The sequence below is a fragment of the Tasmannia lanceolata genome, unplaced genomic scaffold (assembly GCF_043159265.1).
Source record: "Tasmannia lanceolata isolate RefF3 unplaced genomic scaffold, GAP_Taslan_0.1 ptg000011l, whole genome shotgun sequence".
Taxonomy (NCBI): Eukaryota; Viridiplantae; Streptophyta; class Magnoliopsida; order Canellales; family Winteraceae; genus Tasmannia; species Tasmannia lanceolata.
The window spans coordinates 26,177,619-26,188,906 of NW_027518688.1; the positions used below are offsets into that span (position 1 = coordinate 26,177,619).

The window sequence follows — 11,288 nt, forward strand, 5'->3', positions numbered from 1 at the left end:
GGATCATCTGTCAGGGCAGATATTTGGCGAGAACGATCATATGAATGGACGACTTAGATCACTTATATCGACTTCATTTAAACGGTGGAAATCGGGCAACGGACACTCCTCCCTCAGCCGCGCAGGACGTGAAGCGACCTCTGAAAAGCAAAAAAATTGGGTGATAATAAATCCGCACCCCCTGCAGGATAATCCGCACCCTAGTAAAGTGATTTGACGTCAAAAAACGTTAAAGTCTGCCACATTTCAGTTAAAAACGGTTCGAATTATCCTATAGGGGGTGCGAATTTACCCTCTCCCAAAAAATTGAGCATAGCACGAAATGAGAAAGAGTGAGGTAGGACAGAGAACAGAGGATCTTCTCTGAGCTTATTAAATTTCTCATTTATCGCTCTCTAGGGTTTGATTTGGCCTCTCAATGGAATACAGAAAAATCAAAGATCAGGTAATAATCTTGCCATAATCTTATCCGCCATTTACTTTTCTCTATTCCCGTCAATCAAATCCGTACATTTTGTGGATTTTTTTTTTTTGGCCTAGGGTTTCAGATTATCTTCACTCCCATTACTCGATTTGAATTCTTTTGCAGGTACCCATTTTGAATACCCGAAAGCCCATCTGTTTTTTTTTTAATGTTCAGTAGTTTAAGTTTCCATGTCGATTTCTTTAGTCAGTTTATATTGTTTTTTTTTTTTTTTTTTTGAATGATGTCAGTTTATATTGATTGGTTTTGACATCTGTGTATTTCAACTTGGTTGGAATTAGGCATTACTTTAGCTACAGAGTTTTCAAAATGTCTTTTTTGGTTTCTTTTTAATTTCTAATTTTTACAATTCTTACATGGGTTCCTTTAACATTGATTGTATTGTAACTTGATTGTAAAATGTCATCTTGGTTACTGTTTAATGTCTATGTTTTACAATTCTTATCTGGGTTGTGGAAAATTTGGAGCTTTCAAAATGTCATTTTGGTTCCTGTTTAATTTTTATATTGTACAATTCTTATCTGGGTTCCTTCAACATTGACTGTATTGCAACTTGATTGTAATTAGTTTGTGGAAAATTAGGATCTTTCAAAATGCCTTTTTGATTCCTGTTTAACTTATATTATTTACAACTCTTATCTGGGCATTTTTAGCATTGATTTTATTGCAACTTGATTGTAATTAGTTTGTGAAAAATTCTCTAAGCTCTTGCCTTTCAGTTTAAGTTCACACCTAGGTTCTTTAATTGGTTGTTTTTTGATTAATTTGAAAGCTAGGTGGCCGATCATGGTCGAAAGTGATTTTGTTTTTGGATCTAAAACTGCTTTATTTGACGCTCTTTGTGTGTCAAAACTCGTGCATTGTCATTAACTTCTGTTTGGGGGAGATTAAAAGCTTGGTTTCTTAGTGGAAATTGTGTTGGGTTTCGATATCTGGATTCATTTTCGTCGTATGTATTATTACATATTTTTCAACCGTTATGAACTTCAAGAGTTTCGTTGAATTGAAACTTTTAATTTGTTGAAAACTCTAAGTATAAAAGCTAGGAAGAAATATCTTTTATAATTTTTGCGTAGTATATATATTTAATGGTATATCATTTGTAGGAGGAAGATGGGGATCTCGTCGAAAGAGATGTATTGGACCCACATGGGAAACCTCTCTTAGGCGGTATGTTTTTGTCAAAGCTCAAGCTTGAACCTGGAGCAGCACCCGATGGGTAGTTTTCCTTATTGTATCAGCCTTTCTGTGACTAGCCTTTGTTTCTTTAGCTCTTATAGTATGTAGCTCATGATTCTGCAGTACCTGTAAGAAATATGGTCAGCTTTGGGGGAAGCTTGGCTGAGAGATCCAAGTGGAAGCTCAAGTAAGAACAGTAGAGAAATGTTAATAGTATTTCACTCGGTACCCGATCAAGAGAAAATATTAAAAATAATCTAATGGTTCGCTTCTCTCATTACCTTTTCTTGTTGTTGTAGGTCAATTGTTACAATTGCCCTGACATTGCTTACGAGCTCACAGGCAATACTGATTGTATGGTCCAAAAGGGCTGGGAAGTACGAGTACAGTGTTACTACTGCAAATTTTTCGGTAAGGAAATAAAACATCCTTTTTATGAGTCTATTTCAAGATCATGACCTTATTGAAATCAGTTATCTTTGTTGTATAGAAGAAATGACGGATATCAAACAAAACCTGTCACAATGATATAAAAAATGCAATATAATGAAATGTGATCTGTGAATATTTGAAAACTTAATTCTTTTTTTACTTGTTTTCCTGGAATTAGGTGGAGGCTTTGAAATGTGCTCTATCACTTGCTGCCCTTGGAAGAATATGGAAAAGTGAAGGTGTCACAGAAGATAACAAGTAAGAGTGGTGCAATGTCTATCATATCTTGTAGTATCTTATTCTTTCTTTGAATCTTGTAGAAAGAATATAGAAGATGAATTTGGTTTATTTGCTTGCCTGAAGTTAGGATGTTATAAATTCATAACACCTTTTTATCTTGATTGTCGGTTGGAGGCTTGGGCTACTGCCGAAGATTTAAAGACAATTTGTATCTTGCATTTAGAACCCGGGCCTCCAAATCTTGATATAAAACTTGGGTCTAAACCATTCCAAAAAAAAAAAAAAAAAAAACTTTGGTCTTATCCATAAATCGTTCTTGAGTACTGTTTGGTAATGCTTAATTTGTTGTTGTCACACTTTAGAGATAATTTTTAAAATTTGTTGTTTTATTCATTCATTAGAGCTTTGCTTAGATGGATGGCAAAGAGGTAACACCAATTAAATGTGCATTTGTACTCATTTTTCAATTACAAAAACAGTTAAATGTTCAATGCAAGGTCGAAATTGGCCCCTTTAAGTATGTCTGTTGGTATGATGCCATGATACCTAGATAGTTGCAGGGCCTATCATATCGTGTCCGACACAGTATAATACTTGTACTCCTAACTATCATATTTCAAACACATATCCCTCTCTTCAAATTAGCTCTCATGTTTTTTGTTTGTTGGTGTCACATATTTGCAATAAAATTGACCGTGTCTCTTATAGTTGCTATTTTAAACTTACTATTAATTCCATCTCAAAGTTAAATGTAGTTAACTTTTTTATGATATTTTATTTTTACATTTATTGCATCTTGTCTCATAAGAGTCCTAGAATTTGAAAAATGCCAAGCTGTATTTCTGATCCATGTCTATATTCATGCCCTTATCTAGATATCACAAGTGTAATGGCATTTGGGGAGTTATTTAATTAAATTATTTTGCTTATGCATGAACAAAGCTGAACAGTCCCTCTGTTTCCCACTTTAAGTGTTCCTTCAACGATAAATTCATTCTTGGATCTGAGAGGTATATGTTGAGTGGAGCTGATATCCATACTCCCTCATTTTGATATTGGTGCCATCATTGTTTTTTTACACTTCTTACATTGGCTGTTCCAATTGCCAACAAGCTTTCAACAGCCAATCACAGAAGTTTAAAAGGAAGAGAGGGATGCCAGTATCAAGACAAGGGAGCCTAATGTCATCTCCCCATGTTGAGTTGTTCCTCTGTAGAATCTTCTGTTAGTTGATGATTTTGGCATTCAAAAAGTGAAATGCAGCTAAATGAGTCCTAAAGTCCAATTTAGTTATCAATCAATGCTTTTCCATAAATTGAGGCAACCATTCAATCTCCATGCCAAAGGAGTTGAAATGATTTGACTCCATATTTGTCTGCAAGGGCGCCCTTCACTTTAGCATTCCTCTAGTTAACATGTTGCTTTGGATAGTGAGATGCTTCTACTGTTAATGGAGTTGGTTAAACTGAACCGATATTTTGCTCTTTACGGGAGTTGGTTAAGCTGGACTGATACCATACACTGTCTGGTTCTTGATAACTGCCAGACCAAGGTTAAAAATTTAACAGATAGAAGTCACAATCTGGTTCGGCTTGGATTAGATTGCTACTTCTCTCCAGTTCTTATGTGTGCCATCCTGTTGTTTCTCAGGTTAAGTACATCATTGGATGAAGTTATTGCTTATCCTATTCCTGCGGCACTTTACCTTGTTAAGAACTTACTACAGGTAGGTCACGTTAAGCTTTATTTTGAATAATAAGTGTATTTAGCTTGCAATAATGAAAACCCTGGGTAGATTATAATTTTATTTTTTGCTGCACAGTATTACATCTTTGCCTATGTGGATGCACCGGGTTACCAGATACTGAAGAACCTGAATATCATCAGCACTGGTGTGTTGTACCGTATCATTCTGAAGAAACAGTAAGGCCTTTGCTCTGTTACGTGAAAAGTAATTGGTGTTTTCATGTTATGTTGGGTTTCTCCAATATTTGTATACTTAGACAGATTTCAACTCGACACAACACAATTTGTTGCCACTTTTTGTTGTCAGGTGTCAACTGTATTTTTTTTCCTCAATTTCTATTTTTTAATGATGATAATTCATTAAGGGGCCGTTTGGATACGCGGATTTTAGAATCCAGGTTTTAGTTTGAAAACAGTGTAAAAGAGGGTTCATGATCAAGCTGCTGTATGCTGTCCTGACTCCTGACAGCGTTTCTTGGATTTTAAGTAAGAAATCGACGTTTTAGAAATCTCTCCCCCATCATGGGATTTCTAAAACTTGGAAACACAGGATGATCTCCTGCTCTCTTGCTGTCGGAAAGAAGGGTGAGAAATCTGAAAACGACGGCTGGTCTCTTTCTTCTCTTGTCTCCCATCTACAGTTTTGAGGAAATCCAAGATTCTAAAATCCGCGTATCCAAACGGCTCCTAAAAGTCCCCTGGCCCAAAGAAGACAAAGACCAATAGGTTTTCGAAGAGAGACAAACCAATCAAAACAGAAGCATGAAGGAAAGCAAAGATAACAATCCAGGAAGAGAAAAAGAATAGGGCAAAAGACTCCCCTTAAGGAGGGAGAAAGTAAAAAAATGTGATACGGGGCCAAGTGATTCGCTTCCTCGTTAGTTGCATGCAAGACATGAATAAATTCCACGTCAAAACCCTCAGTCATATTGATAATTTTCTCGATAGCAGCCACAAATATCCAAGGAAAACTTAACTTGTCTTTCACCCAGAGATTCACATTGTGGGAATCTCCCTTAATAAGAACGTGCTCCAACTTCTCCTGGTGAATGTGGCGAATACCGTGGAGAGTAGCTTGCACCTCTGCTATGTCGGAAACTTGGAATCTTTCACCTCGATCAGCCATGAGACAAATAGTCTTACTCAGATATGATCTAATCAGACCTCCAATACTAGCTGGACCCTGGTTCCTGGTACTCGACCCATCAAAGTGCATTTTAAAGAAGCCAGCAGGGGCAGACACCCACCTGGGATGAGGATGATCAACCTTGTTTTTTCGTAGCCAAACCTCCTCCCATGATCAGTCTAATGAAGAAACTAAAAAGCTTTTGGATGAAGGTCGGCAAGAGGCTAAAAAAACCACTGTCGCAAAGAGTTGCCTATGTATGCAAAACACACTCTTGGATGTCCCCTTAAAGATTCACCTATTCCTTGTAAATGAGCCAAATAGTGGCAGTGAAGAAAATGTGCCACAGGGTCTTGCTTCTAGAACCCCAAGAAGCAAAAACCTAGGTCTAAAAAAATCTCATCTATATGCCTTGGACGAACCCAATTCACACCAAATAGGTTAAGAACAAAGATCCAAAGATTCCTATAATACATGCAATGAATCAACAGATGGTCTACGAACTCTCCATTTGCCAAATAAAGGGAGCAGTGATTAAAAATGATCCTACCGCTTCGGAAAAGATGATCAATTATGAGAATTTTGTCCAAACAGGTCTGTCATAAGAAGGCTTTCACTCTAAGGGGGCCCGAAGAACTCCAAGCCCTCGATGCCTAAGATCTAGGATCTTGGCTCACTAAGGGGTTATAAAGCGACCAAACTATACAAACTCCAGTTGAGGATCCTTTCCTCATTCTCTTACCCACCCTTCCCACTTCCCAATTTAAAAAGTCTCCATGGAACAGCAACCCTTCCACACACTTTCAAAAAAGTCTTCCACACGATAATCCTTTATCCACCATCAAGTTGAGTAAATCAGGATAGTCATAACTCATAACAAAAGGGGATTATAACCACTCTATTCATAACATAAAACTCCATTCATCATACCGGAATCTTAATAGATTACCCACTTCCAACCTTATACCATTCTGAAAAGTATCTTATACTTTCCAAATCTCTCTCCACTGAGTTTTTTTTTGAGAACTAACCTCCAAATCTAGACCCATACTTAGAACAAATGGCCAATCTCCATAGGCTTGCCCAGTCCTCTCTGAATCTCAATAACCACTTCCCAATTGACACTCTATTCATTGACTTCAAATTTCTGATGGGATTAGAGTCTACTCAGGGGAGCAGATTAGTTTTTGGCAGGATAAGTGGTGTACCCATCTCCCTTTGAAGGAGATCGTCCCTGAATTATTTCTTATGGCTGCTCATAAGGAGGCGCTAGTAAGCGAGTGCTTTGAACGCAGAGATAAGGTGGTATGGTTGCCCAGGTTCAGAAGGAATTTATTTAATAGGGAGCTAGTGCGGTGGCCAGGTTAATGGAGATGCTTGAAGGGTTCTGCATAAAGCAATCAGGGGCGGATAAAAGGGTTTGGATCTAGAACTCATCTTGGGACTTCACTATCAAACCTCTATATTATGAGCTTGTGTCTTGCCTTGTGCCTTCTAGAGTAGCCAAAGTTTAGAGTATCTAAGTGCCACCAAAGGTATGTGTATTCAGTTGGGCAGCTCTCCTAGAAAGGATACAGACGATGGATTTCTTGTGAAAGCGAGAGTTGTTGATCATCGATCACTGTGCTCTTTGTATCGAGGCTGGGAAACAATCGATCATTTGTTTATGCATTGCAGAGTGGCCAGAGAGGTGTGGAGCAATATATTGGCTAGATTTGAAATATCTTGTGTGTTTCCATCAATGCTCATAGGTCTATTGGAAGGATGGTCGGCGGCCCCATGGAGATAAAAAAAGGAAAGATACTGTGATTGTGGAAAGAGAGAAATGCGCGTGTATTTAAAGGATACACTAAGAGATCTTCTTTCCTCTCCAGCAAAGTGATAGCTCTAATGATCTCTTGGGTCAAGTTCCTGACATGTTTTAGATTTATGTCAGAATATGACCCATGGAACAAGTGGAAAGAAGTTTGCGTTAGCTTCGAACAAGTTCCCAAGATTATGAAAAATTGAGAGCCTTGGAAATCCAAGGCCATCTGGTATTGGAGGGGTATTAAGAGATGAGTTTGGAGCAATGAGCTGGGCATTTGCGGGTCCCATCAGACAGATTCAAGTGGGGCTGAAGTGTGTGCGGTCCACCAAGGAATAGAGCTTCTAGAAAATGAAGACATGAACGAGGTGGTGGTGGAAGGGGACTCCCTCAATGTAATCCGATGGCGTGGGGGTTCGCATGCTCACCTGTGGAGATTTGCTGGTTTTTTTGATGGGTTGTTAGAGTGGGCGAATCATCCATATTGTTCAAGCATGTGAGGAGGTCTACAAATGGGGATGCCGATAGGTTGGCTAATGAGGGTGTGTGTCTCTAGAGAGGTTTTAGAATTGTTTGATTTCCTTCCTCCATGATTCCCTTTCCCTTTTCTTATTGCATAGTGGGAGCCATTGTGTATTTCTATTATACTTTGTCTTGCCTATTTCGCTTGTATTGACCATCTCGGTCTTTGCTTGCTTTTAATGAATTTATCTGCCATTCAAAAAAAAAAAAAAAAAAAAATTCAAATTTCTTGTGCCTAACCTTCCTTCCTTTTTTGGCTTGACACTTCTTCCCATTTAACTAAATGATATTTCCTCTTGGATACTTTGTCATTCCAAAGAAAGTTCTTTTGTAAAACCTCTATTCTCTCGATCACCTGCAGGAATCAAGAATAGGGACAAGTAATGCTCAATCTCTATTTTAATTTCTATTTGCATTTGCCAATAAAGTAATTCCATGATTTTGTTGGCATATGAAAATTGTTAACTTACCAACTTCTCCAAAAGCTTAAGCCGTTAGAGAAAGGCGTTATTTATCTTTTATACTTTAACACTCCCCCGCACGTGTGGCCCACTTGGCAAACACGTGGCACATGTGGTCCCACTTTGGGCCGACCATCGCATGTGGATTTTTGCTATCCGGTAGGTTTGAACTCAAGACCTTTGGCTCTGATACCATGTTAACTTACCAACTTCTCCAACAGCATAAGCTATTGGAGAAGTTGGTAAGTTAACAAAAATATTGCCGTGCTCTCTTGTCAGACAATTATGTCCAAATTATAAAGTTGGCCGCCTGTGATTGCACTCTCAAGGGGAGAATATAGCGATAAGAGTAAGAAAGAATAAATGCCTAATATACATCTAGTTGGATCTTTACTTTGGCACGATGATAAACTCGAACTAAGATAACGTAATAGGCATCAAATGGAATGTAGTTGGTTGCTGCTTGTTGTCTTTATGGTTTTATCTAAGTGGCACATCTTAGTGGTGACGACCCCAAGTATAACTTTGGGGTCAGTAATTAAATTTTCATACTTATCTCTCAAAAAAGGAAAAAAAAGCAATGCTTCTTAAAGATGAATGTTGTGCAAGTTGGTTTATCTGTTTAAACTGAGATTCAGTTATTATAAATGCTCCATCACTTGCTGATTATTTTTTCCAGGTTAAGCGAAATCCAGTGGGCAGCTTTTATTCTATTATGTGCAGGATGCACAACGGCACAACTAAACTCTTCGTAAGCATAGTCTGTTATCCATGGAAATATGTCTTGCCTCTTGGTATAAAAAGGATGAGATATCAAAAATAAAATCAGTAAATAGTAGAAGTTTCTTCATGTTTGTCTGAAAAAGAAACAAAAACACTGTACTTATCCTTTTAAAAAAAAAACACTGTACTTATACATTACTGACCAATTTTTTCTCAGAGAATCTTGTTCTAATAAGTTATACGTGGTCATTAAGATTTATTAGCCACTTCTTATTAACAACATTCTTTACACAGTTCCGACCGTGTTCTTCAAACTCCTTTTCAAGGTTGGATGATGGCTATTGTGAGTCCTGAGCTCTTGCATCATTATATTAAAAAAAAAACTTTTAAAGCTGATACTAGTGATCATAACAATCACTGAAATTAATGATTTTTTTTTTCAGGTTATGGCACTATTAAGCGGCTTTGCTGGGGTCTACACAGAGGTCTAACTTAATACATTGGTTTTGCTGTCTTTGTGGGTTTTGTCTTTGGTAGAATCTGTCATGATTCTTATTTATGACTTCCAGGCAATTATTAAGAAGCGTCCTTCGCGGAATATCAATGTGCAAAACTTCTGGCTCTATGTCTTTGGGATGGCCTTTAATGCCGTTGCAATATTGGTTCAGGATTTTGATGCAGTTATGAACAAGTAAGATTGGAGAGAATTCTACCTTGGATTTTTATTTTTTTTTTTAAAATGAATTTTATTTTACCTTGAAGTTATTGATGCTGTTTCTTCTGCTAACCAGTTTATTAATCCAAGTAACTAAATGTGACTTACATATGTGATGTTCAGGGGTTTCTTTCATGGCTATTCATTAATCACAACTTGCATGGTTCTCAATCATGCACTCAGGTATTTTATATCAGACATGTTGTGCCCTATGTTTCCTGTGCTGGGCATTTATCTGATCTCTCTAATGGCTATTTTTGCAGTGGAATTGCCGTATCAATGGTAATGAAATATGCTGATAATATTGTGAAGGTAAGTTGCAAACATGGCTAGTTTTCATCATACATTAGTAGCGTTGTAAGAATGGTCATTGTGATTACTGATTTTCTAAGTTAATGAAAAATGGGTTAACAAAGGCTATTCAAATAAATGATGGAAATGGGTCGGGAACTCATTGAGTCTCACTACCCATTTTTGGCGATGACTTGAAGAGTTGATGGGTGCCAAAAACTGCCCAAGTCTGTTAAAAAGGTCCTTTTTTTCTTTTTCTTTTTTTATTTCATACATCTATTGCCACCAACCCAGCAGTAAGGATTTTCCAATCAGTGTGCTTTTTGGGCTATGGTCATCCTTGGTAGATGGCCACTGGATTAACAATATGATCTCGTGTTAAATTCTTATCTAGCGTGGAAAAGTAGTTTTGTACTGGATCCTTCTTGTGAGAATATTCAACCTCCCCCTTTTGTCTATCTATATTAGCTCATTTTCTTATTTATTTCGAAAAAATGGATTACCTTACACTTTTCCTTCATCATATAATTTTTTTTTGCTTACTATCTCTTTGCTTGAATCCTCGAGTAATTTGACTACTGCAAAATTCACTTGGTTATCCATCAATATACAGGTGTATTCTACTTCAGTCGCGATGCTTCTGACAGCCATTGTATCTGTGTTTCTCTTTGGGTTTCATCTCTCTCTTGCCTTCTTCCTTGGTTCAACGTAAGTACTTATAAGTTCTAGCCATTAACATCTACTTTGGTGCAATAGTTTAGTTATTCTTTTCTGCATTAAATCAAAGTTTAACTGCTAGATATGATTTCAGGGTGATTTCTGTCTCAATTTACTTGCACTCCATTGGAAAGCCTCAAAGATGATTCCTCCTTTTTCCCCGCCCGTGGTTGACTAATCCGTGTAATACTTTATATCAATGAAGAAAATATAGCAGAATCAAAAGTTGCTCTAGTCCATGGTCAGATGAATGAACTGCCGGGAGCTCGTATGAGAGTTGGTTTAACTTCCCTAACCGGGGTTTTTGTTTTAATCATTAGTTTACTTCAAGTGAATTTTTATTGATCAAAATTAAATGTTATGTCTTGGATCAATTCTTCTTTATCGTGGCTATATTTTTTATATGGGGAAAATGAAGATAAAATTTTTGGCTGTGTTCGACAACCATTCTCTTATTCATCATTTCTACATTCAAGAATCAGAATGAATTTTTTTAAGTGTTCCTGACAACAGATATTTTGAGTGCTCATGATACGTTCTCTCCTCTTTCCACCTACAATGCGATGTTGAAGAGAAGAATAGTGCCGTTTGTTAGATTCGAGGGGAACCAGTCTTCTAACTTCTCAAGATGTTGTAGCATGAAAAACTGAATGCAGAGAAGAACAATGCTAGATGTAGAAGACGATGAATGCAAATGTGATTGGGATGAGGGGAGAGGAGAGTGCTTTTGATCAATGCCAAGCGAAGATCTATTTGGGCTACAGTGGCCAGTGTTTTCACCAACTTGAAGGTAGTTTTTCCTCTGTTGGGATATTGCTATATAATAGCCCCCATTAGCTAATATT

At 37.4% G+C, this 11,288-nt stretch overlaps 1 protein-coding gene across 2 annotated transcripts; it reads left to right on the top strand.

Moving 5' to 3' along the window:
- The first annotated feature begins 245 nt into the window (after positions 1-245).
- On the top strand, positions 246-10,890 carry LOC143886814 (CMP-sialic acid transporter 2). 2 transcript variants are annotated; one of them, XM_077390948.1, is made up of 15 exons: positions 246-445; positions 1,591-1,654; positions 1,787-1,850; positions 1,963-2,074; positions 2,274-2,353; positions 3,986-4,061; positions 4,158-4,258; positions 8,677-8,748; positions 9,015-9,063; positions 9,164-9,205; positions 9,290-9,411; positions 9,559-9,618; positions 9,699-9,747; positions 10,340-10,434; positions 10,538-10,890. In XM_077390948.1, exons 1-15 carry the CDS (start codon positions 419-421, stop codon positions 10,587-10,589), a joined length of 1,065 nt encoding a protein of 354 aa, XP_077247063.1. In that variant the 5' UTR covers positions 246-418; the 3' UTR covers positions 10,590-10,890. The 2 variants fall into 2 exon arrangements, with proteins under 2 accessions (XP_077247063.1, XP_077247064.1); XM_077390949.1 differs by having other exon boundaries at positions 419-445; positions 1,591-1,703.
- The last annotated feature ends 398 nt before the right edge of the window (positions 10,891-11,288 follow it).